The sequence below is a fragment of the Gadus macrocephalus genome, chromosome 11 (genome assembly GCF_031168955.1).
Source record: "Gadus macrocephalus chromosome 11, ASM3116895v1".
Classification (NCBI taxonomy): Eukaryota; Metazoa; Chordata; class Actinopteri; order Gadiformes; family Gadidae; genus Gadus; species Gadus macrocephalus.
The window spans coordinates 15,742,172-15,768,831 of NC_082392.1; the positions used below are offsets into that span (position 1 = coordinate 15,742,172).

Below are 26,660 nucleotides of genomic sequence, written 5' to 3' on the forward strand. Positions count from 1 at the left end.
CAAAACGACCAGCATGCCCAAAATACAGTTGTCCAAGTCGTTTCTTTGAGTGACAATCTTCCATTCTGGTTGGCTTCTTTCAACATTGTGCATTTACTTACAAAAACGTGTACATGCCTTTATCACTAGTAAGCTTGATTACTGCAATGGTCTCCTTACAGGTCTCCCAAAACAAACTGAGGAAGCTTCAGCTTGTTCAGAATGCTGCTGCTAGAGTTCTAACAAAGACCAAAAAATTTGAACATATTACACCAATTCTGAAATCGTTACATTGGCTTCCTGTAGGTCAGAGAATTGATTTTAAAATCATGTTGCTAACCTACAAATCCCTACATGGTTTAGGCCCAAAATATTTAACTGATATGCTTCCACTACATAAGCATTCTAGACCACTAAGATCCTCGGAGACCAATCTGTTAATTATTCCCAGAGTAAACACGAAACATGGGAAAGCAGGATTTAGTTACTATGCAACAAATAGCTGGAATAAACTCCCAGAGGATTTGCCCCAACTCTGTGCACCTTTAAAACAAGACTGAAGACTTTTATGAATGCTTTAGCTTTCTGCTAAATCTTAAATACATTGCACTTTCTAAAAAGCTTTTTTTTAACTTTGCCTTTATTTTCTAATATTAAAATGCCTTTTTAACTTTCTATTTTACCCATTTCTTTGCATATTATGTTTTCTTTTACTTATCTATTATTTTATTTTATTGTATGACAATGTTTATATGTGAAGCACTTTGAGTCTGCCTTGTGTATGAAAAGTGCTATATAAATAAAGTTGCCTTGCCTTGCCTTACTTAGCTTTTGAACTGAGAAAATATTAGCGTTTATTTATACATCACAAAATAAAAATAAAATGTGTAGTTTAATCAAACACTTCCATTTAGAAATACACTGATACTATGTGCATTCAATTTCACTTTAGAAAATCGGCAAATAAAATAAACAAAGTATGTTTATTTAAATATGTGGTTACTTATCACAGGATGTAAGAAAACTTTCCGTTTTGAATAATTTGAAGAAATAGTGCGGGCTGAATACATTATGGTAAGTTGGAACTATACTTTGCAGCAATGAGGAGGAAGAAGGTAAAAAAGTTAAGAGCAGAAAAGTTATATCAATGAAAAAAAGAAATGAAAAAAAATGGACGTTAGAAACGCAACCTACTAGATATAATGTCTTTGATATAAATTTACAGAGAATGAGCTAAGTAGAAAAAAAAAGAAAAGTGCACCAAAAAATATCACATCTTCCAAGATAGTTGGCTGGATGACTTTACACACTCGGCCACGTCCAGCCTTCTGCCACTGTTGCACATCTTTGCCAGGTTCTAAGGAAAAAACAGTGAGAAATTTACGTATAAGTTGTGCCAAAAAAAGAAGACAAAAGTTAGTGACGTTGTGCAAGTCTTAAGTGTTCAATGCAAGCTAGTGTCCGTTTGGAGTTACACTTACATTAGCAGCTCTGACAATGCTGTTGGGAGAGTTGAGTGCTGCCAGTTCCGTCAGGATTCTTTCCAAATCACTATTCGGAAGTCCTAACAAAATAAACAATCAAACAAAGATTGAAGCGGGTTTCATTTGGTACCGGCAGTTTGGAAAAGCAGCATTAAACAAGCTTCATGTTAATGTCAATTATGCATGTTTGTGAGTTAGGTACTTGTCTCAGGTGACGGCTGGGAATCAAGCTGCAGGTATGCATGCTCCAGAAGCTCCGCAATAGAGATCCGCTCCCTTGGGTTACGAACCAAGCATCTCTGGTAGCCGAAAACAAACCACATGTATTGTCAACCTCCTCCATGTCAAACTAATATTGTGTATGACCTCATGATCTTACTGTGACTGTGTAGAGTTGAGTGAAAGCTTTTTAAAACATGAATGTTAAACATGCTTTTGAAAGCATGGTATACTGAACGTCTCTAGAACAATTATCTTTTTACACCCTGGGCTCCCAGATTCCATGCATTTGTATCCCATTACCTTCAACACGTCCAGCAGATCCCGCTCCGCAATGTCAGGAAATTCAATCTTGTGAGAGGGATCAATGATGGCTTGCAGCTTGGCGATCTGATTGGTTATACTTTGGAAAGGGGTGCGTCTATAGGTCATGCAGTACAGTATGCAGCCAAGTGACCACACATCACCTTTCGGACTGATCTAAAACAGTACAAAGGAAGAAATATGTAAGGTATCCCGCATAGTGAGGCTTTCTGAACAATGTCTTAGCATGTGATATATTATTATGCACCTTAGAGCTGGCTTTCCCAGGTTGGGATGACGTATCTTTAATCGCTTCAGGGGGCATGTAGTTCAGGGTTCCTACCTGTGTTGGGATAGGATGAAAGTAAAATGCTTGAAATTGTTGCCGTTTTGCATCGTAGGTCAGCTGTTTTGTTTTTTAAATCTTAAACTTTGCATGACTTTTTTAAAGTTTGGGATTTGCGAGACTTAAATAACTAAAGTTAAAAGCAGCATTTTAAATAGTCACTGCACTTTACATGCATGTTAATCAGGATGAAGCATTACTTGAGAGTCCTTCATGATGCTTGTTACATCTGGTTGGATGCTGTTGGCGATGCCAAAGTCAATCAGCTTCAGGGAGGCGTTCACAATGACAAAATTGGCAGGCTTCAAGTCACTGTGGATGATTCCTGCGTGGCAAAGACAAAAACAATCCGGAATGAGTGACGTGAATAAATTGTCAACTAAATGTTTGACAACGGGAGCGACGGGAACGCTACCGTGGCTGTGGATGGTGTGGACCGCCTCCAGCATGTTCTTCCAGTAGAACTTCCTCTCCAGCGGGAGGACCTTCTTGCGGTTCCGTAGCCAAGTGTTCAGGTCCAGGTTCCCACACTCCATCAGCATGTAGATGTAGCGGTCGGTTATTTCACTGTGGTGAAGTAGAACAGATTCACTCAATCAGGTTCCCTGCCTGCATAAGGCAGTTCAGAAAGTTCACTTTCGACACACAGCCCATACATACAATACAACTGTCCATTGTTGCGTTGATAACAGTTGATAACAGTTATCAACAACGGACCTAGCAGGATGTTATGTAAATTACAAAAAGTGTCTAGCTGGACTCTACAGAGAGGAACTTCAGTTTGGGCCGATGACTCACTAGTCATACAGCTTGATGATTTGGTCACTGAACTGCTGTAGGCGCATCAGATGCTCAATCTCATTCTTGTAGCTCTCCACGGTCTGGGGGTCAGCCTCCTCAAGGTTCACACACTTCACTGCGTACAACTGCTTCTTGTGGTCCAGGACCTGGTAAACCTAAAAATATACGATCAATTAATAACCTCAATGACACCAGCCTGGATGATATATTATAGGACACTATAACTAGGTTACAATGTCTCATTCTGCAGTCACAAATAAGGATTTGTGGATTTGGGACAACATTTTCTGAGGCAGATTGTCACCATGGAGGGGTCTCATATCTCTGACATCTTAGCTGGTGATTTGATGTACGAGAACAACTACTGATCTTTTCACACTTATGTACAGGGTTATGGTGTGCAGTGGATGGCGAGGTGCATTGTTGCATTATCCAACATTTTTTGTAGCAGTACAATAAAAGTCAGATAGGAAATATTTGAGGCATTCACAATGTGAACAGTTTTGTGCAGATCCTAGACCACCGTTACCTTGCTGGATCCACCTTGGCCAATCATCTTTAGGATGAAGTACTCTTTGCCTTTAATGGTGATTGATTCGTTTGATAGAGCCTTCATGACATTCTGAAAATTGAACATAACCAGTTAGCCAAAATAACGTAAACACAAAAGCAATGTCCTAAATAAATACCCTATAGACAACAATGTAGACGCACCATAAAGGGGAACCGTGACACTTGCTTTTTTCGGTCCGCATCCGCAACATCAACTCTATGCATTTAAGCAAAATAATCGGGGGAAATTGGACCATTTCCTAAATTTAGCCAAATCCAGGACCAATGGTCTAACCTTTCCGCATATTCTTCATGGACTTGGAAGTCTGTATGAAGCAGTACTCTCCTTCATAGAAAATAGCGAGCAAACATAGCGTGTGGTACACATGATGGGAGATAGGAATAGGGTTTACCTGTTGGATGTGTGAATATGACACCTGGTTTACAGGGGTGGAGGGTGGTCGGGCCGCGCATGCACTCTGCGATGCTGAGAAAGCCACATCAGGTGGGTCCTTCCTTACACTAGGAGTGACAAAGCTGTAGAAGAGAGAACTCATTGAAAGCTTTGCAGAGAAAGCAAGCTGGCATCACAGCTAGAAAGTAATAAACCATTACTTTCAAATAAACCACCAAGGTATAATTTAAATCCTAGTGAAGGGACAGAACTAGGATCCATCAGCATAGCAGTTACCTGTTTGCATAGGGCTCCCTCTGGTTATTGGGAGTCTGCCAGACCATGGATGGGTGTATTCTGGATGGGATAGGGAGGGTAGGCGTGGGGATAGGGAGGACAGGTGTGGGAATAGGGAGGAAAGGTGTGGGAATAGGGAGGACAGGTGTGGGAATAGGGAGGACAGGTGTGGGAATAGGGAGGACAGGTGTGGGAACATGGAGGGCGGGTATTGGAACATGGAGGGCGGGTATGGGAACATGGAGGGCGGGTATGGGAACATGGAGGGCGGGTATGGGAACATGGAGGGCGGGTATGGGAACATGGAGGGCGGGTATGGGGATGGAGTCCAGCGGTCGAGGTATAAAACCTGATAGACCCTGACTCTGGAACTGGACCCCAACCGGGGACTGTTCGTCCTCTTCTTCTTTTGGTACGAGCCTCTTTGCCCCGGCCTTAAGGTTTTGCAGCGCCAACTCAAGAAGCCTGGGTGGCTTTGCGTTTAGTGCCTGGGCGTTCGACAGAATTGATGTTGCTTTTTTGATGTTGCCTGAAAAGGGGATGGGAAGAGAGCATGAGAAATGACAGCGGGGTAATTAAACAAATGCCTTATCTCTCACAATTAAGTAATTGCGCGTAATTACCTACTCCTACCGTAGCAAAGCACTACCAAAAGTCTAGCATATATCGTTGTACAGTCTACTTTTAGATTCCAAGCAGATATTCTTTTTTTTTACGCTATAATCAACCAGTCCAAACCTGAACACCCGAGATTTGTCGTATTCAATTGTAGCATATGTAGACCGGAAGTTAAGGAGGTCTCCAATAGTTTTCCAAGAACCCCAGGAACCTACAATTTGGTGAGTCCATTCCCCTTAGGTAATGTGCTACTTTTTTGTTGATAGCTGTAAATTTACGTCACATTGCCGCTTTGGTTAATTAACAATTAATGGCCCAGGAAATTGAAACTCGCCGTGCTTGCTCATCAGCCTTACTAGACTTTGCATGCTCACGGAATAACGGGCATACTATGAATTGGCTCATGCAACCACACCCATTTTCTTCAGAAATTGCACATGCTGCAACATTTCTAGTTAATTCTGTCATGATTTTATAAAATGACAAATTATAAATTATACCTTGAGAGGCTTCAAACTGTGCATGTGCGATGTGAACAAAGGCAAAGTATTTGCAGTTGGATCTTGCAACTATGAAATGGTCCTTTGCGTCATCTGAGTCTTCAATCCTTTAGAAAAAGAAAGAAAAAAACAACCAACCAAGGATGTAAAAAAATTGTACAAAAGAAAACATAAATATAGCAAACATGATTTCTTCTTACACTCACCCCTTGAGTTCTGCATATCTGACTAGTATCTTGGCATAGCTCTCGTTCTTGGTGTACTGTTCAATTGGCAGTCTGGAGAATACTTTAGCATAGCAGTCCTTGAGTTGAGTCAGGAGCGTGCGGTCTGTCTGTGGGTTGCCAGTCTTCTCCAGTTTCAGCAAATAATCCCAACAGGATTTTGGAGAATTTGAGCTGACCATCTGATTAAAAGTCAATGTGATGTCTTTCAGAGGGGAGATTATGGGGGGGGAAGAAGATGAATGCATTGTTTAGAGACAATTTCATGCCCGTTTCTCATTCGACAAATGCCATGTTCTTCTCATCATTAAACCCCACCCCAAAAAAAGAGTACTGTTTACAGCATGCCAAGTACCTAGAACTCCTGTTATGGTGCTGCATATTATATATCTGAAACATTTTGGTGTAACGGAGACCTGTCTGATCTACGTTTTCATGCCTTCACGTGCGACATGCCATGTTTCTTGGGTGTACCTTCCATTCTTGACCCGTTGCCGCGCCCCTGTCTGTGGAAGGGGGGGGTGGAGTCCACTGAGGCCTGGTCTTTCCAACACTGCATCTCTGGACTCACATCAGGGCGCTAGCGAAATAGACGTATGTCATGAAGGGGAATTTCGCATAGAAAGAATTAGGGCTGAAACGATTCACCGATACAAATCGGTATCTGGTTGGATTAACACAGATGCGACTACATCGATACGTGGGTCTCTGAATCGATTTAAAATGAGCAAGTAACTGTCGATGCACCGATTTAAACGTTGCGAATCGGTTGAGTAAAGCTTCAGCCTGAGATCAAGAAAGTCAACAAATTGCCTTCCGTTTCCATACATATCCGGGAAATGAAACTTAAGGAAGCGGGCGGATCCGCGTGTGTGTTTGGGTGTATATCTCGTTGCGCGCCCCGTGTCTCCACGTGCGCCCTGCGTCTCGTAAGCAGGGATCAACCGGAGGTGTGAGTGTGCAAATAACAGCCATATGTCAGAAAACGGTGAAACGATTTTCAGTGCACCAGCGAATCTGAAATCAAACGTGTGGAAGTTCTTTAGGTCTTATAAGGAGGGGAATATTGACAAAAGCTTTGCTAATTTTGTTTTTATTGTGTAGGACAGCGATCAAGTCTATAAATAAACAAATAAATAGACATGTAGTTCTAAATGTATAAATGTGTCTTCCATTTTTTCCCCATGCCATAAAGAAATATAAAAACTTAAGATTCCACGGTCCCTTTACCTATATATTTGAAAGTAGGCAATGTCTCTTTTATAGAAGGCTTATTTCAAATAATAGAAAATTGATGTGTTCACGTTAAACGAATATTGTATCTATCAGATTGATTCATATCTCATCAAATCGCACCGGAACGTTAGGACATTTAATCTAATCTAATCGTTCCATATTAAAATGTTTCGTCCCTGAATCGTATCGTAGCACATGTATGTAGATATGTATCGGATCGTCCTATTAAAGAGAGATGCACACCATTAGAAAGAATGTATACAGTGCTTATATTCCAAGTTTATTAGTTGGAAAAGGACAAAATGTTAACCAACATATCAATTTTGACACCCTTAGTTAAAGGAGACATATTATGGTGTTTTCCCAACAAGTAAACATAGCATTTGAGATCCAGAAATCATGTTTTTTAAGCTGTTTGCTGGAAATAGCTTTTAGGAAAAAAATCGTCTACCGCTATTCCCCTCTGTTTCAGTCCCTTCAGAATGCGCGGTTTCTGGTGTCTGTAGCATTGATGCAAATGAGCTGCTGCCCATTGACCAATGAGCTGTCAGACTGAACCACAGCATGGAGGAGAAGGGATTGTTGCCGTTTGCTGACTCCTGGAGCTGTATATCTATATAATATAATATAACATAATAATAATATTATATACGGGTATTTATATAATCTATCTTATATCACGGCCAAAAGCTATGTGCGGCTCGGATGATATTATGAATAATAAAGACTGACTGACGTCTCTGGTACTTCCACAAGTAAAGACTGGTATTTGGGGATATCTCGGCCATGGTTGAGAATAATTGGGGGGAAGGAACTTTGGCATTGGCTCTCTGAAGTCCATGAACCGCGACATGGAGAAGAAAAGGGAGCTGAGCTGCCGGACTGCCTCCGAGCTGCCCGCGCCGGAGCTGCCGGACTGCAGTCTGGCCGCCGTCGAAAACGTCCGGCTGCAGTCCGGCAGCTCCGGCGGTGTACTCCGGGAGCTGAAATTGGCGCCGAAGCTAGGTGGCAGCTCCAGCGGTCGAGCAGCTCCGGCTGGGGTAGCTCGGCGGCAGTCCGGCAGCTCAGCTCCGGGAGTGCAATCCCTTCCTGGAGCTACTCCCGGAGCTGAGCTGCCGGGCTACCGCCGAGTTCCCACCACCGGAGCTGCTTGTCCGCTGGTCCAAAAAATCTTAGCGAGGCTCTGATTGGAGGGGAGTGGGGAAGTGGGAGGTAATATTCAAATGTGCCCCCTTCCTACGTAGGAGGGGGCGCCGAAACTGACTCGCTTGTTTGATAGCTGGAGGCGGGCTGCTTCCAGAAATGCGCATCTCACTCAAAAAATCGTGTACGACTTATTTCAAAGTTTGTATGCGTGTGGGAGCACCATATACCCACAACACCACCCCAAATCCCAGAAAAAGTGCTGTTTTCATAATATGTCCCCTTTATTTATACAAAAGTGTTGAGGAAAATGTTATCATAGCAGTTGGAGACAACTGGTCAGTAGCAGTCATAAATTAGGTGAGGACTCACTTTGAAGTTCAGGAAATCTCCGCCTACTGTAAATTTTTTGGCAGATGTTAGGGTACCCATGGCACTGGAACTCGAACCAGAAGTTTGCCTGAAACAATATGAGGGACCAAAAATTCAAGACACGTTTTCCAAAACTAGTTGATTTATGTGCAAGTTAGACACATAATGAACCACCTTGACAAGCTGTTTGGGATGAATGCATCACTTTTCCTTGAAGAATTCCCTTCGCCATCATCACTGCCCAGCTCAGCGATAGGATAAGGAATGATAGGGACTCTCCCTGGCTGATTTACAAAGAATAAGTAAAAGGACCTTAGTATTAAACATAATATAGAATAAAGTAGAATAAAGAGATCATGTTTATTTTTTGCAAAGAAAATCGCCAAAGACTCACCAAGCCAAGACCAGTTCTCTTGTGGTGAGAGCCTGACCTCCACCCAGGATGTTGATCATCTGATGATGGGCAGGAATATTCTGTCCTGGGGGCAAGGTAAGAAAATGCATCATAATACAGTGTATTCCAAAAATACTAAGACAAGTGAGCTAGATTATTTTCATTTAAACCTTACCCTGAACCCAAATTACTGGACAGCTGAAATTCTCCTGTACCGTCTGATTTGCTGCCCATTTTTTCATATTCAGAGCCACGTTGAACAGGTTCATTGAAAGTATTCACTGAGGATGTTTCATTGTGAAAAATAAACCACACAAGAAATATCAGATACTGTGTTGATATTTTGCAGTTAAATTTCACAGAAGGATGCAAGTCCATTGTTAATAAAGAAGTGTTACACATCAAAAATCTACCTTGGAGGTTTTCTTTATCCACTGTTGTTTTTTGAAGTTTCTTTAGCACAAGAGCCAGCAAGTCTTTGGGTTTTGCATTCAGTTCCATAGCTTTTAGCAAAATGTTAATGGATTTCCTTGTGTTGCCTAGTGATATCAAATGGACAATATTGACCTAGATTAGATATTCTCAAGACAACTAGGTTAATTTTACAGTATTTAAAACAATGAAATACATTACCTTGAGCGTGTTCAAAGTTTGCATAAGCAATGTGGACAAACGCAAAGTTCTGGCTGTGAGATGTTGCCACAATGAAATGGGCTTCTGCTTCATTGACATCTTGTATTCTAATGGAATAAAATAGACACATAAACAGAAAATATATTGGTAGTAACGAATATCTTACTAACTTCCTTTGCTTTTTCATATCTAACAAGGAAACTGTAAAGAAATGACATGGCATTTAGGTAATCTCTCTGGGTACTTACGCTTCCAGCTCGGCATACCTAACCAGCAATCTTGCATAGCTTTCATTTAGACAGTGCTTTCGCATTGGTAAACTAGAGAACACCCTGGTATGAAAATCCAGCAGTCGGGTAAGATGGTTATGGTCCAAATTGGGGTCACTCTTTTTCTCCAGGTCCAGTAGGAATGTCAGGCAAGATTCAGGAGAATTTGAACCAATGACCTGGTTAATATTGTCAGTGTCATCTGTAAAACAAGCGGAAGATGTTCAGGAAAGTGTATTCTACTTAAAACACATTGATCCTTACTGAATTTATTCCGCTTCTTAACAACAACAACAGCTAAACCACCTTCAGTGGCAGCTTAGGGGCCTCCATCATATTCACCTTCATTAAGTTTCTTTATTTTGTCAAATTTTCTAAAAAGAATTGATAGCTGCTGCTACCATACAACCGTACTATAAGATCACAAATAAATGTATCTCTTCCTCTTTACTTGTTTGAAGACTAAGTAATGTATGCAATGGGGGTGGGATCACTTAACATGTTATGTGTTCTCAAGAAAGACCCTAAAAGTGCTTTGGGGACCTCCATCATATTCACCTTCGTTAAGATTCTTCTTTAATTTGTCTAGTTTTCTAAAAAACATGGCACGCTGCTGCTCACGGTCAGTGTGTTCCTCTTCCTCCATCTGAAATTTGAAGGGTCTGTAATTACTACATCAACACACACATCAGAAACTAACAGTGCTGCATTGGGTATAGTAACAACACGTGAATGAAAAAATATAAGAAAACACCTAGACTCGTCTGCAATTGCATTGTCAGTGGCTGGCATGTGGATCATGTCAAGTTTATAAAGTATTTCCGGGGAGTTTATTCGCAGATCAGAACACTATGAGGCACGTCTTGGAGAAGTAAAACTAGCATCGTGCTAACGTTAGCTTAGCTAAATTAGCTTCCGAAAACATCTCAAAAGCACATTGATATACATTAAACCATTTAAGATTAAACACTTGTTATGATATATATTCCATATTATGTAATCTGGACTCAAATGTTATCATCGCGTCTTACGGTTTTACGGTTTGTAACCTCGGCAGAAGTCTTTTCAAATGTCTGTTTATCCAGTTTTCAAACTTGCCACTTTCCTCAGGACACGCCCTAAACTGCGTTTGATTGGCTTGGTCTCCCTTTATCCGCTCGGCTCTGCTATGGTTGGTTAAGAGAACCGATGTGACAGTTTCCAACAGAACAATGTCTTACAGTAATGACAAAAAATGTACGATCTAGTTACTAAAACAAGATTATTATTTTTTTACAACATGCATATTAACTAGGACTCCAATTCCTCCAAGATAGAGCAGAGCTATTTAGCTATTCTCTCTAAAAAAAAGCTCTGAGGTAGAGGCGGCCGTTGTGACGTTAGTCGTGATGTACAAGCCCTATTGGTTGGTTTGTTTGTTGCCTCCTGGCAGATATGATCGAGAATTTCTGAATTACATTTTCAAACAACCAGATAAGATATTTTCTTTTCTTATTTTTTATTTTTGCATGTCGGTGGTGTCACCTATGTAAAATGTTCGGTTATAGTGGCCAATTTCGTCATCTGCGGCTACAGATTGTGTCTGGTATACAGGGTTTGTGTCTGTTATAGCGACAGAAACTGCAGAAAATGTATCTCCCATGGATGGCCTTCATCACGGGAGAACCGTCCCGTCAGTACGGGACTCCCCAAAACAGAAGAAGCGAGGGCGTGACTTCAGTTACATGGGTTAAGGGGCGAGAGGGAGTGTCTTTCTATAGAAGCACATCCGTTTTCGTTCTGTTACATGTTTTGGCTATTGCCTAGTAACTTTTTTAATCAAAACCTAAATATTACCTTCCATGTTGTTGTCATTCGTGTCATGTTGTTATTCTTCTCGCTCAAGCGACAGTTACCTGGCCTATACATCTCATAGGGAGCGAAAGACCGGAAATTGCGCTGTGGTACACTGGGATAACGCTATAATTCAGGATCCTCTCTCAGCCGTGTCTCTCTAGCGGTAAGGCTCAGTGAACACGCTTCTGCTGCACTTCCGTGTTCGGATGCATCCCAGCTCAAAGATGGCAGCCACGGGATAGTGGAAGAGAAACTGCAGATTGTACCTTTATCATGTAATCTCATCGGTTTAAACAGCTGTTCCACACATTGTCGTGATGTGCAGCGTTACACCTCAATTATTGTGAACGCGTCATTTCATGGAGACAACGCGAGGGATTAAGATAATGGTTATCTGGCGAGAAAGGCTAGCAAGCTAAGATTAGCTAAATAAATGAACAGTTTTGGTGTCTTAAAGTGCATCTGACACCCACGGAAGAAACCAAAGCATCTCTCCTGAATATTGTACTTGGGCGTTGTGTATGGTGAGCACATGTGTTGATGTTGTACATTGATCTTGTCAATGGACGCAGCTGTTCAACCATTAAATGCACTGTTTATTTAGGTTCATGGTTTAAATAACGCTAAAGGCTTCATCCATATCCCTGATTTCACTAAAAGTCTAAATTAGCATTCCCTCAAGATGTCGCCTGTATTCAAGTTGTGGTAGCGGAGAAAATGCTATTTATCAGTTTGAACCCATTTCTAATGTTTCTCCTTCTTATTTCACCACAGAATAAGTTCATCATGGCCATCACTCAGTTCCGCCTTTTCAAGATCTGCACATGTATAGCCAGCTTACTCTCCTTCTTCAAACGGTTGATATGCAGGTAAGCTATCTATAACTTTATAAGATGATTGTTAGTTGTATAGCATCAACTGTACATTGAATTGGTTCATTTGTTATTCTGCTACAGGACTGGAAGGGGACGCAAACTCAGTGGTGATCAAATAACACTACCAACTACTGTGGACTTCCCTTCCTCTGGAACGAAACAGGTCTGTCAATGTTTTGTTCAATAACAGTCCTGTACAGAACGTCTGTGACTGGGTAATCATTAAGATGAAACATCCTTTGAATTAATCTAATATTTAGCCTAGATGGTGTTTTATATTCCGCAGTAATATATTATTTACATATTTTTCAATGTCCCATGTTTTCTTTTACCTACTGATTTTGTTTATTCTCCGTAATTCTTCGTTTTAACTTGTCGTGAGGCAGCCAGAGATAGAGGAGTGGAGTTCATGGGATGAAGATGCTCCGACTAGTATCAAGATTGAGGGTGGCAACGGGAACGTTTCTCCCTCTGCCGAAGATGCAGACAATGAGCCTGACTACTTCAAAGACATGACCCCCACCATCAGGAAAACACAAAAGGTTTGCCAACCAGCTGCCCTTACAATCCAAAATGCATTCCGGCATCGTGCAGCATCAATTAGCTTCAACTACAGCAATTTAAATCAGTACAATGAAATGTCAAGTTCCCCTCTTATACAGAGTTTTAAAGCGTATATGAAGTGTTCCTTCATGTTGATTTGTATAGTGTGTGTATGGATAGATTATATTTTGAATCGATGTATTTCTCCTCTCTCCAACATTTCCAGATAGTGCTAAAGAAGAGGGAGCCCTTGAACTACCTGGTGCCAGACGGCTCGGCAGGTTTCTCCAGCAGACTGGCAGCCACGCAGGACATGATGTCCTTCATCCAGCCCTCGGTGAGTGTTGGTCCTGGCCACCTGGCTTGGGATCTAGGCTCTCTCTGTTACAGCTGATACTCTGAAGTGTATTTGATTAGGGGTTAATTTTTCCTATACAAAAAACTATTTTCATTGCTCACTTGTTAAATTAAATAGTTAGACATTTTTAATATTTTCCAATAAATACAACTCGACTTGTTTTGTATGTAATCATTCATTATAGCTGAGATCTTTAAATACCTTTTTTATGTATTTAAATGTATCAACTAGTTATGCTAAATAAGAGCTTCTGATCTATTTGTAGTCCACACTCATTTATATTGGATTTGAGCTTGATTTAATCACAGGAAACCATAAAACCGATTTTGCTAATTGACTCAAGCGTAAATCTCCATGAAATGCTGTCTTTCAATCAAACTGAACCTGAAGTACAGTTCTTTCATCAAACATGTGTTCACCAGGCTGAGCTGGGGGAGATGGACACCTGGCAGGGGGACGCTAACGCCTGGGAAGATGAGTCTGAGGCCGCCTGGGAGGCAGAAGAGGTTCTCAGGTAATGGATTAATAGATAAAGTATGATCAGCAACAGCATGTCAGTTAAGTAATGACCAGCAGATGGCAGTGGTGGGAAGAAGGACACCGCACAATGATGCCTGCTGTCCTCTGTGGATATTATGCGGCATCGCTTTCATTTGTCTGTTGCTTTTTCTGCTGCTCTAAAACAGACAACAGAAGATGGCAGAGAGGGAAAAGCGTACCATGGAACAGCAGAGGAAGAAGATTGAAAAAGACGCGCAGCGGATGATGAAGAAGGATCAGAAAATCGCGGTGAAGCTCTCGTAACACTTTGGGAATGCTCAGTTTCGAGCCGGGGGACGAAGCGCAGCTTGGGGAAAGACACTGTATTTAAATTGTTACTTGCTGTCCCATGCTTATTACATCAAGCAGAATCACTGTCGGGACAGAAGCTCCTGAAAACCCCTACAGTCGTCCCTCTCGCTGCTCTGTCCGTCCACTAGAAGCCATTGGAACCATGCCTGTCATTGTCGTGGGGACAGGAGGTCAATGGTTCACGTTGGTACACCTTCAGTACAATTTGTGCCATGGCAATGCTATTTTATTGTTTTATTTTTGTTGGATTCCCTTTTGTCATTTTCTTTTTTACAGCAAATTCATTGAGGGTTACAAAAAAAACTTTAATAAATGATTAGATGACACACTGAGTAGATGCCAATTTCATCCACATAACTCAAGGGAACTGTTCTACTTATTCAATGGCCCAGATGTAAATAAACTACCTATAAACGCTCATGGAGTCTCGTAATGAAAAGGATCACCTTATTATTGTTTACTTTGTGTTATTTATAACTGGTCAAGGTTCACTGTATACCAGTGTTGCATTCCTTTTGCTTGCCTTTTATTTAATATATTTGTTTAAACACATTTTCTAGTCGATAGATATTTAATGTATCTATTTGTAGTGTAGCCTGTAGAAACATGGAATTCAGTATGGACATTTAGTCAAAATTCATTTTTTAATTATGAGAACCTTGATAACTATGATCGAATTTGCATAATTCAACATTTCCTATGGGTTCCTATGGTAATCGCATAACTACTGAACTGCTATCAAATAAATTACCAAATTGTCATACAATCGTGCTAGGTTATCACAACGCATTATCTCTTTGCCTTTTTACTTATTTGAAGACATAGATTTGGGTAAGGTTGGGATCTCTGAACATGTTATTTCATTTCTGTGTTCTCAAGATCCCAAAACTGCAATTTTCATAATTATGGCCTGCAATCTGAAAACCCAAGGTCTGACCACGCAATCAATACCCTAGAATAAATAATCTCAAATTGATGCCTTGAGATTGAACAGTTGAACTGTCAAGGGAAATTTACCTTGTGTCAGTTGTCTGAATAATGGTCTGAATGTTGAGTTTGGAGTTAGAAATGTAAACAATGTTCTTACAATACCTTTGATATGTCCTCCAAAGGTATGAATAAAGGTAATTTATTAAAATTAGTCCTTGGAAATAATGTTGTGCTTGTGTTTCGGGCAATAGGTTATGTCTATCTTTATTGAAGTACTGCCCTACTTCTGTAAAAAAAAAAAGATGGTTTCATGAGAAACTAAATGGGGTTAAGGTCTTTATTTGGATTATATTCTTCCCAAACCAATCACCATGGAAAACTGCATGTTTAATAGATTAACGATTACAAGTCTGTCCATTGGGCATGATTAAGGAGAGTAAAGAATTGCATCAATAATGCATGGCTATACACCAATTGCTAAAGGCTGAATACTTTGCAAACTGCCATTTCTAGAGGTCCCCTCAGGACAATGTTTCCAATATATAGGCTCAAAGTATAGGCTCCTGCACTGCCGTCTCCACCATCTGTTAGAGAGCACTCTAGCTTGCCAAGGAGTGTTCAGGTGCAGTTCAGTTTAAATAAAAGGACCAACAGTGGTGGATAACCACTAATCCTGTAGCAGTGACCCCCGATCAGTTGAACATCAAAAACAAATACTCTGAAAGACCTATAAAGCCCTATAACGCACGTTTGTTCAAACACAAAATAATGTCACATTTCATCACCTCAACTTTCTTTGAGTTAGCATACCTTATATTTGAACGTTGCATGTGTTGAATGAGTTTCTGGACACAACTTTTTGATTCTTTGTCAAAGTCTTAGAAAAGTATTAACTTCTTATCCAGGTGGGGAATTAAAAGACACCCATTTTTGAATCCCCTCTACATTCCAGCTTTTTATAAACTGCACTGCAGAGACTACATCTGCCTGGGTTGATAAGTCTGTTACATCATGGTAATGCAACCCAAGAGATACCCACGTGGCTTGACAGGGGACAAAGGCCTACTCCTAACCAGACAAAATTCACTCGAATTATTAACCCAAAGGCAGTGGATATTAATGCAAACACCACTGATTCAGACATCCCATCTAATAAGATCCATTATGGGTGGCTTGACATTGCAAAAACACAAGGGCACTGTTGCAGACCTAGTTTTGTTCCCTGTTTGCCCCCCCGCGTCCCTCCCTCGCTTGAGGATCTGGAACACGGTTTGACATAACCAGAGAGGTTCCAGTAAAGTGGAAGACATGCACTCAGTCTGCGAGGTAGCCCCAGGGACGTGGATGGAAAGGGATGCATGACAAATCGGTTACATAACCTGCACATTCATAAGAATTGTGTTCGGTGCACTCAGTATGCCGAGGATATGTTGTTGATTAATTCATGTGAATGAAGACTTGTATAGACCGGGAGGTTGGGATTATAGCTGCTGCTGTTGCTTACAGTCTCAAGTACTTTTACTTTCAATTGCTTTCAGTTTGAGCTGAGGCAATTTGAAAAAAAGACCACAAAATACATGGATGCGGTTATCATGCTTTAATAATAATAAATACACAAGGACATAGGTGTCAGTATTGCACATCGCTCAGGCACATTACCAGTGTAAGTTGCTTTTAAGGGAACATATTTCCAATACACCATGAAGTGTACAAAGCCCACCTCCACAGGAGAAAACGACGATCACACAACTAACAGTGATTTCACATTAAAGCTTTGGCTGAAGGTTCAAGGTTTCCTTTAGAGCAATAAAACAAAAATCCAATCATCCAACGCAAACGCTATTAAACATTCATCTCCACCTCCTAAAGCTTATACATCATAGCACTTTGGGGATCAATTAAATAGCTTAATACAAGGAAAAATATTGGACATCAATACCATCTACCCTGATGATTCATATTTATACATTTAAATTACACAAACAAAAGACAAATGAAACGCTTTAAACACCACCCAATATAAATACCCTATGTGTGATAAGTGTGCCTCAATCAGGCAGTAGTGCAACGTTACAGTGGTGGAACATGACTGCATGATCATAAATCTAATGAGAAATCAAAACATGGATGATGTAGCAGAATTGCTGAAGTGCTTTAGCAGAATGTTGGGTGTGTGCATGCGGTAGGGAGGAGCGAAAGAGACATCTGGTCTCTATGCGACATGGCGGAGCGAGTGCAATCCCATAATGCAACAGCCCCGGATCAGGGCAGCGATGTTGCACACCGGAGCACTTCCGTCCACACCATGTCGCGAGTAGAGCCATGCCACTGTTGGCAGCACGGGGGCCGCCACGGCCACCAGATCAACCAGAAAGCTTTTGCTCCAGTAGCGCTTAACCTCAGTGCCCAACTCGGGCGCCTCCCTAGGGCCCCCCTCGCAGACATCGAAGTCCAGCTCCTCCATGAACCTGGGACCCTCTGCAGGCTCCGCGGCGGAGCACAACCCGGAATCAGTCCAGCTTTCGGGGCTCTCTGCGGGGCCAGGGCTTGGTGTGCAGTCCGTGAAGTCGGTGGTGGTGGTGGTGGTGGTGGTGGTGGCATGGGCAGGTAAGGGAAAAGGGGTGAGAAGGTCTGCATCTCCTGGCCGGCTGACAGAGGCATCTCCCACCATTCCCCCATGCAGCTTTAGGAGCTGAAGGAGCAGAGCCTGGAGGTCTTGAGACGCAGGCGTTATCTCCGTCTGCATTTCCTTGTTCTCAGCCTTGGGAGGTTCCTTTGAACGGGACGTTCTCATGTCAGCAACGGAGAAGGGATTCTTCAGGACGGCTGTGGGCGCATTTGATTTATCCACCAGCTTATCTTCCTCCAGCAGTGTGGACACTCTGGGACCCTCCCCGGGCCTCAACTTGCAGCTAATGTCCTGATTGAAATCCACAGCGGTGGACATCAAGACCCGCTCCAAAATGTCCTCTCTGTTGGCCATCTCATCGTTCAGCAGCAGCCCACTGTCTGCCATTTGCTCAGCCGCCTGGTCTCCCAATGCCTCCCCAACTTCCTCCTCAAGCTTGGCCTTCACATCGCCATCGGGCATGTCACACAGGAAGTCCATGCTCTGGTCGTCCATGAGGTTGGATCCGCTCTGGGCCAGCTCCATACTCTGCAGCAGGGACTCCAGCTTCCGATTCTGGATGTTGATGTCGATGAAGTACTTCTGGATCCCCTTGTCCTTCTCCATGAGGCTGCTCTTCATGGTCTCCACCACCTGACGCAGTTGCCTGATTTCTTTGCGGGCTTCCTTCAGGGACAGCTGCGCCTCCACGCGATGGCACTCCTCCTCGATCCAGTCCTCGCGCATCCTTTCCAATTGGGATTTCAGCTCGTCTACGTCAGCCTCTCTAAAAAGACATTGTAAACACACCAATAGAGTATACACAACATTCCTAAAGGAATCCTCATGGATTCATATGGTTAAAGCTGCTGTAGGCAAGATTTGAGAGTTGTAAAGGGTGCAGAATAGGGCAACTTTGTAAAAAACAAACAAAAAAAAAACGTTGCCCTCCTTTTCTACTCCCTCACTTTCATTGAGAAGCATTTCATTTCACGCACCTCCATGAAACCAATGATTTGTCACAAATAAACCGGGAGTCGCCTCGAATCTAAATAGTCTCATCCAGAGGGAGGCGCAGTGAACCAGAAACAGAATCTGATAGTTTTTCAATCAGAAATACCTACAGCACCTTCAGCAAAAGGTATTGGTTGTCAATTCATGACATGCTATGGATGATGACGGGTCTTATCCGTAGGGAAATCCTATACATCGTGAAATAAATATTTAGAGTTTACGGCTGCAAGCACTTGAACTAACCCACCTGTCATGAATGATGGTCTCCGACTCTATTAGCTTGGTCTTCAGGTGTCTGATGTTCACCTCCTTCTGCTGCAGAGGAGTGAGGTACTGCTCGGGTTGAGGGGCCATGATGCCATGGTTGTCTCCACAGGAGTGGTAGCGACCCAGTCTCACCCGCCTGATGCGAGAACCAATGTGTATCAGATTGGCAGCATGACAATGAGGAACTAGATTGGATTGTGCTGTTCAGAAGGAATGCGTTAATTAGTTGTGTTGGATGTGAAACATTAAACGCCACGTTAGCTTGTTGCGAGCATTCACAGCTATTCCAAATCAAGAGCATAGCATTGACTGACTCTTTAACTCTGAAAGGGCGACACACACACACACACACACACACACACACACACACACACACACACACACACACACACACACACACACACACACACACACACACACACACACACACACACACACACACACACACACACACACACACACACACACACACACACACCAAGTATTAACTGCAGATTAAATAAAGCCAATTGAAGCTTCAAAATAAACTTTACTATTGAGGGGCGGGGTGGATTTGGCCAACAAGCTAAAGAAAGGAGCGAGCCTCTTTCCCTTCATCACAGCAACCTTGCAAAATGTGCTGCCCGTGGAGTGTTCTACATCCATGCCAGAAATAGCCCAACCTTTCAGAACACGGCTCATGAGAGAAAAAAAAAAAGAGGCGACTATACAGGACGATCTCCCAGACGGGAATTACAAGGCTGAAAAACATTGCGTTGAAATGCAGCAAGTTCAGTTCCATTAGCCATCCACTGAAATATTTATAATCCTTTCTACTCCCACTTCCCTAAAAAAAAATTGAGTAAAAAACAATTATCACGAGTACACATTTCAAACTACAAACCCAGTCGCTTGGGTCAACAACCGCGGACAAAACCCAGACATTTGTCCCAATAAATTCTCCATAATCTGATATAATCCCAGTCAGATGTGCTGAGGGGATGTGGGAAACCATCCTAATCCCCAACACCCACGCACACGACCCCCTTCGGCTTGTGCTGCACTGCACCCACGCACAATGTGCTCTACTTTAGAGGGAAAAGCAGGAAGGAGAAGGCTTGGGATTAAAACAGAAAACAAACAATGACATCATGCCATTTCAGGCCCCGTCTGACATAACGACCGCTTGCCTTCCATATTCATTATAACCGTTACTGCGTCGTGACGGCAAGTGTGTGAGCACCTGGGGACGGGGCTGAAGTTGCTGCTGCTGCTGCTTGTGGTGGTGGTGGAGGCGCAGGCCCTGCTCGGTGTCTTGTAGGGGGCGAAGAGCTCGGAGTCCTGATTGGCTATGGGGCTACCTGCCGGCTTGAACAATGGCAGCAGTCTTGTGCGAGTGGTCCGACTTGATGAGGAAGACCTGAAAAAGAAACGGGGTACCAATTTGCTAGAATGCCGGGCCAGAGCAGCTAGTATGGAGTGGGGTTAGGAGCTCGTCAGACACATGCCTGCGAGGGGTCTTCTTCCCAGCCAGGCTCGGGATCCCGCTCGTCTTCTTCAGGCTCCGTGCGCTGCTGGAGGAGCTGAAGTCTGCCTCGCTCCCTGCAGGGGCGACAGGATGACCTCGTGAGCCAGCTGCCTGACCACATTGTTAACAACCCAGCTCGCCTGGACCTTAATGTACACAGCCTGGACCTGGTGGTAGGCTCTGGATGTCTTTACACCCCAACATTTGCCAACAACGGTGTATCTTATCTTGGACATTTAAGGAGCAACTTTTCGGGAGTATAATTTCCGTAGCTCATGCAAGTGGCTAGTTTCATTTCAAGTTTGCCTCACCTTTCTGCCAAGGACCCTAGCAGTCATTTATAATTTATCGAGTGTATCAAATATCAAGTTTAGAACTACCTAGATCACAGCTGAGTAAGCATCAATGCAAAGACACACCTTACCTGAATAGCAGCTTTTGTCATTAGATAAAACCATAGTGCTGGTGAGTGTGCAAAACAGAACAGTGAAAAGATAATCGATCATCAATACTTTGTTATTAAACTGATCTGCTCTAGAGGTCTGCTTTCACAGAAGTAAACTCCAGGTAATCAGCCTAATTGGCTAAGCACTGAACATTTTCCTCAACCAATCAGGTTACTTCAGATCGGTTGCTGATATATAGGGAATATAATTTTTTTGTGTCAGGTCTAGCATCTTGTTTTTCATGACAGTGTAATTTCATCTGCTATCCAACTTCAGATATTCCAAGTAATTGCATTTGGAAAATTAAATATTGACTCAAAATGGTTGGACAATCACAGATACACAGATACAAACTCAATTTCATCACAATACTGCTTTACCTTCCCTACAATGTGTCGACATGTGTGAAATAAACAGCTATTATTGTATGGATTTGTGGTAAGTATTAGGAAATAGCTTACATACAACCGATGCTGCACATAAATGCCGTCAACCAAAGCATTAAAAATAAAATCTACTTTAACGTATTATAAAACAGAATAAATGACCAAAATGAGGTCAAACAAACCAACATCAAGTATTCCCATGGTTAACTTATCTCTGTTCATTCTCGTTTCACAAACACAAAACACATCCCAAACCCTCCATCCATTTCTTCACCTTTGGCTGCCGTGGCGGCGGGCCTCTGATGGCGCTGGTGGCGGGTAGCCCCGGCCCGCTCGGCACTCCTCTCCGCCATCAGCCTCACCTTCTTCACGACGGGCTGGCGCTTGGGAGGGGGAGACCCAGTGGTACCTTGCTCTGAGCCTGGCGGGGTTTTGGAGGGGGGGTACATGTACAGGGGTCTGAGCAGTGGGGCAGCCGCTGTCATCGTACACAGTACACAGGCACACAGACAGTGATAGCGAGGAACTGCCTTCAGGCTCTTAAAGAGAAATGTCTGCACGCGTAATCTGCTTGTACTTCTGTGTTTTCCTGTTGAGTATTTGTGTGTGTCAACGTGGTTATCTGGTGTTCAGAGGGGGCTGGATGTGGATGGAGGTCTCACCGGAGCAGAAGCTGTTGGTACTGATGGTTCTTTTGGAGCGGTCAGAGCTCAGGTCGCAGTCCTTCCCCTCCTCCTCTGAGGTGGGGGACTCCGACACAGGAGACCCTTGATCCTTGGGCCGGAAGGGATGGAGGACCAGGCGGGGAATACGACTCCGGGGACTTCCTTTCTCTGGCGACTTCTTTTCCTGTTAAAAACAATAACAACAACAACAAAGTACACAAACGTGAGCCTGGATTAGAACCAATCGTAAATGGTGACAATGCAAGGTTTTCCTCATTGAGGAATAATTTGAATAGAGTGAGGACTTTTTGCTTAGCAATTCAGAATCAGAAATCGATTCAATACATTGAATGAGACTTAACATAAACACACCTCATATTCCTGGAAGGGTCCCATTGTGGTTCAAACAGCGTGGTTCCTATAGGGATTGAATACACAACCATTATGATTATGCTACTGATGATGAGTGCCTGCACTCTGTGAACGTGCATTGCTCAGGCTGTGTTCGGTGGAGTCATGAAAAGGCTTGACTAAATGGAGTCTGAGATCCACCGCGCCAATGTGCTCGCCTGGCACAGATGGTACAAGCCCTCGTCCAACAATGACCGCACCGCGGTCAACGCATCCTGTGACGTGTGCACCCTGCTCAGGAACGACAAGTGAACTCATTGTGCTTCCATTTCAGCTCCCAGCCGGTGGCGTTTCTGGCCCTCCTAGCACCCTAGGCGAGATCTCCGACCCCCCCCCCCCCCCCCCCCCCCCACCGAGGGAAAAACAACAACTTTTTAATTAAGTATAATAAACATGACCCAAAATAAAGTGCAACAGCAGGTGTTCGAAAAAGGGATACAAGGGGAAATTCCTTGTTTCTTTACTCACATCAAGAACTACTTCCATCGCAGTATAAATACTCAGACTCATATGGAATTGGTCTATACAATGATCCACAATAATGATTGTTAAAAGATGAATACACTTAGAAAAAGTAACACAACATCTGTTCATGTAGATGTTGTATGTATTTATAAATGAGTTCAGTCATAAAAGGACTGAATAATTCACTCTTTTATTTCAGGCTTGAATGGTTTCTGTACAAGTGCTCCACTTCCTTTAACGTGTTGTACACGACGCCTCTCAGCATTCAAGGCACTATGTTATGTAAGCATGGTAGTTCTCCCCCCCCCCCCCCATCGCATACACAACCCTAAGGCCGGTATGATGTCATCTGCAAATCTGAGCCATCACTTCTGAACGCTTTGATGGTGATCGTTTTACATACTCTTTCGTATTTTGTATTCCTGTGCCTTGGTTACGCTCCTTTACAAATCCTTCAGAGACATGCTAATTGATGGAAAGGATTTGACTGCCTGGTAGCTTAAATATTATTCTACTTTAGCTGGGAAGCTTCTGAAAGATGACTGTACAGGAATCAGAGAACCCTTGCTAATAACACCTCGACCAGCCCAGATTAAAGTCATACTCTTGACAATGCGCTTCACTGCCTTTTCCTACGGTCTGCGTTTCCGTAAGCAGATAAGAGGAGACCATCAGACGTGTTCTCGTGGTTGTTCTTGTATTGCTGCCTTGCACACTGGCCCACCGCCTTAGATTATTCACAGCCAGTACTGAACACCCCAAACCATGCCCTAGCAACTGACTTAGCAACAGGAGGACAGCAGAAACTGACTCAACAACTCAAAGGGGGGATTCAGGGCAAATCCTTTGCACACGGTGTGGGTTTATCCTTAAAAGGTTATTCTTATTATTATAAATACATCAGCGGAGGTCGATGGTATCAAGCGGCTTAAATGTAAATATATTTGGAGCCAATAGAGCTGAGAATAAGAGAATAACACATAAGAGATAGGAATACTGACTTTTTCTGAATCGAGATATGCATTTTTCTTCCCTTGATTCTAAATGATTCTTTGAAACAGAAATATGCCTATGTATACTTAAAGCATACATAGGCATATGTCTGCTACAAAGAATCGCTAGTATTCATGTTGTTTTAATTTGACTTTCTACAGCGGGAAACTTCTGCCTCTGGGGCAGCGATGGGGGCACCCTTGCCTCTTGGTCCTGGCTAAAGCTGATGAAGAAGGATTACGTAATCCATGTGGTCTTTTAGGCGGACTATCCGCTTGACTCCAGTCAATGTTGATTGGATACCCTGAGCTGAGTCACAGCCTTAGCTTAACCCTGCTTGCCTTAGCTGCAATTCACAAGGATTCACACTTTTCTCAGTCATGTTTAGGAGCTAAACTGGCCACAAAGTGCATTCCAAATCCCTTTGAATTTACTTTACTAAATGTATTAATCTGGAATGGAATACTTACATCTAGTCTTGAATGGCCAACCACTTGCATACCGCATTGATATTGGCTACACTTTACATTACATGTTAAGTTCCACGTTACATGTATGTGTCCTGTACAATGTAACAACACAATTAGGTACTGTGTAGTAAGGGATGTAACATGTTACAGCCTGCACTTATTAGGTTGTAATGTTACGGATTAGCACGTAAATACACATTGGTAATGGTTGGGGTTATGCTCTTCTTTACATATAATAATTTCATTTAACATGTTGTTTCAGGTTGTTACATTGCTTACGACATGTATGATTGCACCGTACAATTGACACTAATGTAAATTGGTACCTTTGTATTTAACAGTATTGAGGTAAAAATGTTTGCATCGTCATCATATTAGTGATCATTGATCACTAATGAACATAAAATCATCCTTAAAAAAAAGGGGAAAACTAAAACCCTAATCGGACATTATCTTAGTACCTTCCTATATTTGTTTGTCCATACTGTAAAACGTTGGTCCTTTCTATCCAATGTTAAATGATTGGCATGTGCTATACACAGCCCAACAGTGTGGGTGCTGTCCAGCGACTGGTGGTGCTGAAAACACATATGTTCAAACTTCATCTGCACCCGCCCCGCCTGGGAGGCTATTTTAACTGCGCCACGTTGGAAACACATATCTTAGTGTCAATCACTGTTTCAACGTTAAATGCCCTTATATTATATGTGATCATGGCAGGGTAATATTTGTCTTTTACTGATGAAAAACAACAACAACGGCAACAATAACAACAACTACAACAACAACAACAACAACAACAACAACAACAACCCCATAGAATAAGATGCGTATTTGATTCGATAAGACAAACACAGAGATAGATTTATAAAATCAAACGATTGTCATTTAAATCAAAATCTTGCCTGGGTGTTGGTTGAAAATCCCACGCGAGTCTTAAGGGATGCGCGCATTGATCAGGGATGAATCGCCGAGACCGACATGCACACACACTGCTCGTTGTATTGATGTCGAGCTGAGGCTGGTGTGTGCAGGCACAGGCAGTACAAGAGCAGGGCAGCCAGAACAGACCTATGACGGCGCACGACGAGCGACGTGGGATATGATGACTACCACCACCACCACCCCAAGACGGTTACATAACACAGACATGGTTAACCCTCGCCTCTCCTCTCCTCTCTTCTCTCTGCTTCCGAGTAGCTTCCAGCCATCTATAATTTCATAGCCATCGAGAGGATGGAATTTTTCACATGGAAACATTCACTTTTCAATGCATTACGAGAACTGCATTGACAACAGTTACACAAAACAATTTAAATAATGCAACACGTTAATGGTAATCCATGCTCCAAAAGCTAGAGGACAAATTCGGAAACCAGGTCGTCAAAAGACCTTACTCATGGATTGCGTCATTGGTCATATTTGTAGTGTGTGGCACCGCACCGTCATGAGTATGACCGATTCAATCTAAACTTGTCCATGCAGGGTTCAACATGAAATAATCATGCACGATGTTTGATATCTCTGTCTAATAGCATGAAAGAACATCTTACTGACATCAGTTATATAAACCGCCCGTGGACCTCTCGATGGTTATGAAATGATAAATGGCTGGAAGCTAATCGGAAGCTACACGGCTTGCGTACAAATAACAGACAAATATTGGCTAATATCCAGTGAGCGCAATATCGAGGGTCACATGGTTATTATATGGTTATGATATCATTATCTTATATGTTAGTGTTCAAATCTCCAGCGATGAAGAAAATCCATTCAAGATCTCAAGCATGGACTGCAGCCTAAATAAGTAGAAATCAAAGAACTTTGGAGCACCGCTGATCCTTCCTTGTGTTCTGTTGGCACTGCCCTCTGGTGGAAATATATTGTCAATCTCACGCAATGGCAGGACAATTTAGGTCGTTTATTTACCCGGACCAGTCTTTGTACATGAGGCAGGCTTACCATGCCTCAAATAAAAATGAAGTAGGCTATGACTCAACAAAATATTTCTCACATGGAAAAATCCACTTTTCAATGCATTACGAGAACTGAATTGACAACAGTTACACAACACAATTTAATTAATGCAACACGTTGATGGTAATTTGATATATATGTCTTATAGGCTGAGAAATACAACTTGTATCACTTAAATATTAAAATACAGCCTAATGACTAATGACCGGACAAATGTGATTTAAAACGATAGGCCTACATTTCACTTGAAGGCTGAAGAGAGACTCTGTTTCATGTACTTTTTTCGAGTTTAT

The 26,660-nt window shown here is 42.4% G+C and overlaps 3 protein-coding genes across 6 annotated transcripts; 1 reads left to right on the forward strand and 2 right to left on the reverse strand.

The window, feature by feature from the left end:
- Nucleotides 1–69: 69 nt before the first annotated feature.
- Nucleotides 70–10,923, reverse strand: ttk (ttk protein kinase). The gene is made up of 23 exons (XM_060064923.1): nucleotides 10,796–10,923; nucleotides 10,323–10,410; nucleotides 9,744–9,966; nucleotides 9,496–9,602; nucleotides 9,276–9,401; nucleotides 9,038–9,143; nucleotides 8,863–8,947; nucleotides 8,643–8,752; nucleotides 8,469–8,556; nucleotides 6,192–6,297; nucleotides 5,700–5,922; nucleotides 5,494–5,600; nucleotides 4,376–4,904; nucleotides 4,098–4,221; nucleotides 3,662–3,754; nucleotides 3,130–3,287; nucleotides 2,747–2,898; nucleotides 2,532–2,656; nucleotides 2,254–2,328; nucleotides 1,986–2,162; nucleotides 1,666–1,762; nucleotides 1,461–1,543; nucleotides 70–1,336 (listed from the first exon to the last, which is right to left on the reverse strand). The coding sequence occupies exons 2-23, from the start codon at nucleotides 10,408–10,410 to the stop codon at nucleotides 1,250–1,252; spliced, it is 3,069 nt and encodes a 1,022-aa protein (XP_059920906.1). The 5' UTR covers nucleotides 10,796–10,923; the 3' UTR covers nucleotides 70–1,249.
- A 621-nt stretch (nucleotides 10,924–11,544) lies between these two features.
- On the forward strand, nucleotides 11,545–14,648 carry ebag9 (estrogen receptor binding site associated antigen 9). 3 transcript variants are annotated; one of them, XM_060064929.1, is made up of 7 exons: nucleotides 11,545–11,763; nucleotides 12,375–12,469; nucleotides 12,557–12,638; nucleotides 12,862–13,017; nucleotides 13,245–13,355; nucleotides 13,799–13,890; nucleotides 14,063–14,648. In XM_060064929.1, exons 2-7 carry the CDS (start codon nucleotides 12,387–12,389, stop codon nucleotides 14,178–14,180), a joined length of 642 nt encoding a protein of 213 aa, XP_059920912.1. In that variant the 5' UTR covers nucleotides 11,545–11,763; nucleotides 12,375–12,386; the 3' UTR covers nucleotides 14,181–14,648. The 3 variants fall into 3 exon arrangements, with proteins under 3 accessions (XP_059920912.1, XP_059920914.1, XP_059920913.1); XM_060064931.1 differs by having other exon boundaries at nucleotides 11,751–11,875; XM_060064930.1 differs by having other exon boundaries at nucleotides 11,752–12,124.
- Nucleotides 14,649–16,740: 2,092 nt separating this feature from the next.
- Nucleotides 16,741–25,476, reverse strand: sybu (syntabulin (syntaxin-interacting)). 2 transcript variants are annotated; one of them, XM_060064924.1, is made up of 8 exons: nucleotides 25,296–25,476; nucleotides 22,424–22,469; nucleotides 22,049–22,235; nucleotides 21,661–21,807; nucleotides 20,535–20,628; nucleotides 20,270–20,446; nucleotides 19,028–19,183; nucleotides 16,741–18,553 (listed from the first exon to the last, which is right to left on the reverse strand). In XM_060064924.1, the coding sequence occupies exons 2-8, from the start codon at nucleotides 22,445–22,447 to the stop codon at nucleotides 17,371–17,373; spliced, it is 1,968 nt and encodes a 655-aa protein (XP_059920907.1). In that variant the 5' UTR covers nucleotides 22,448–22,469; nucleotides 25,296–25,476; the 3' UTR covers nucleotides 16,741–17,370. The 2 variants fall into 2 exon arrangements, with proteins under 2 accessions (XP_059920907.1, XP_059920909.1); XM_060064926.1 differs by lacking the exons at nucleotides 21,661–21,807; nucleotides 22,049–22,235; nucleotides 22,424–22,469; nucleotides 25,296–25,476 and adding an exon at nucleotides 20,979–21,188.
- Nucleotides 25,477–26,660: the final 1,184 nt, after the last annotated feature.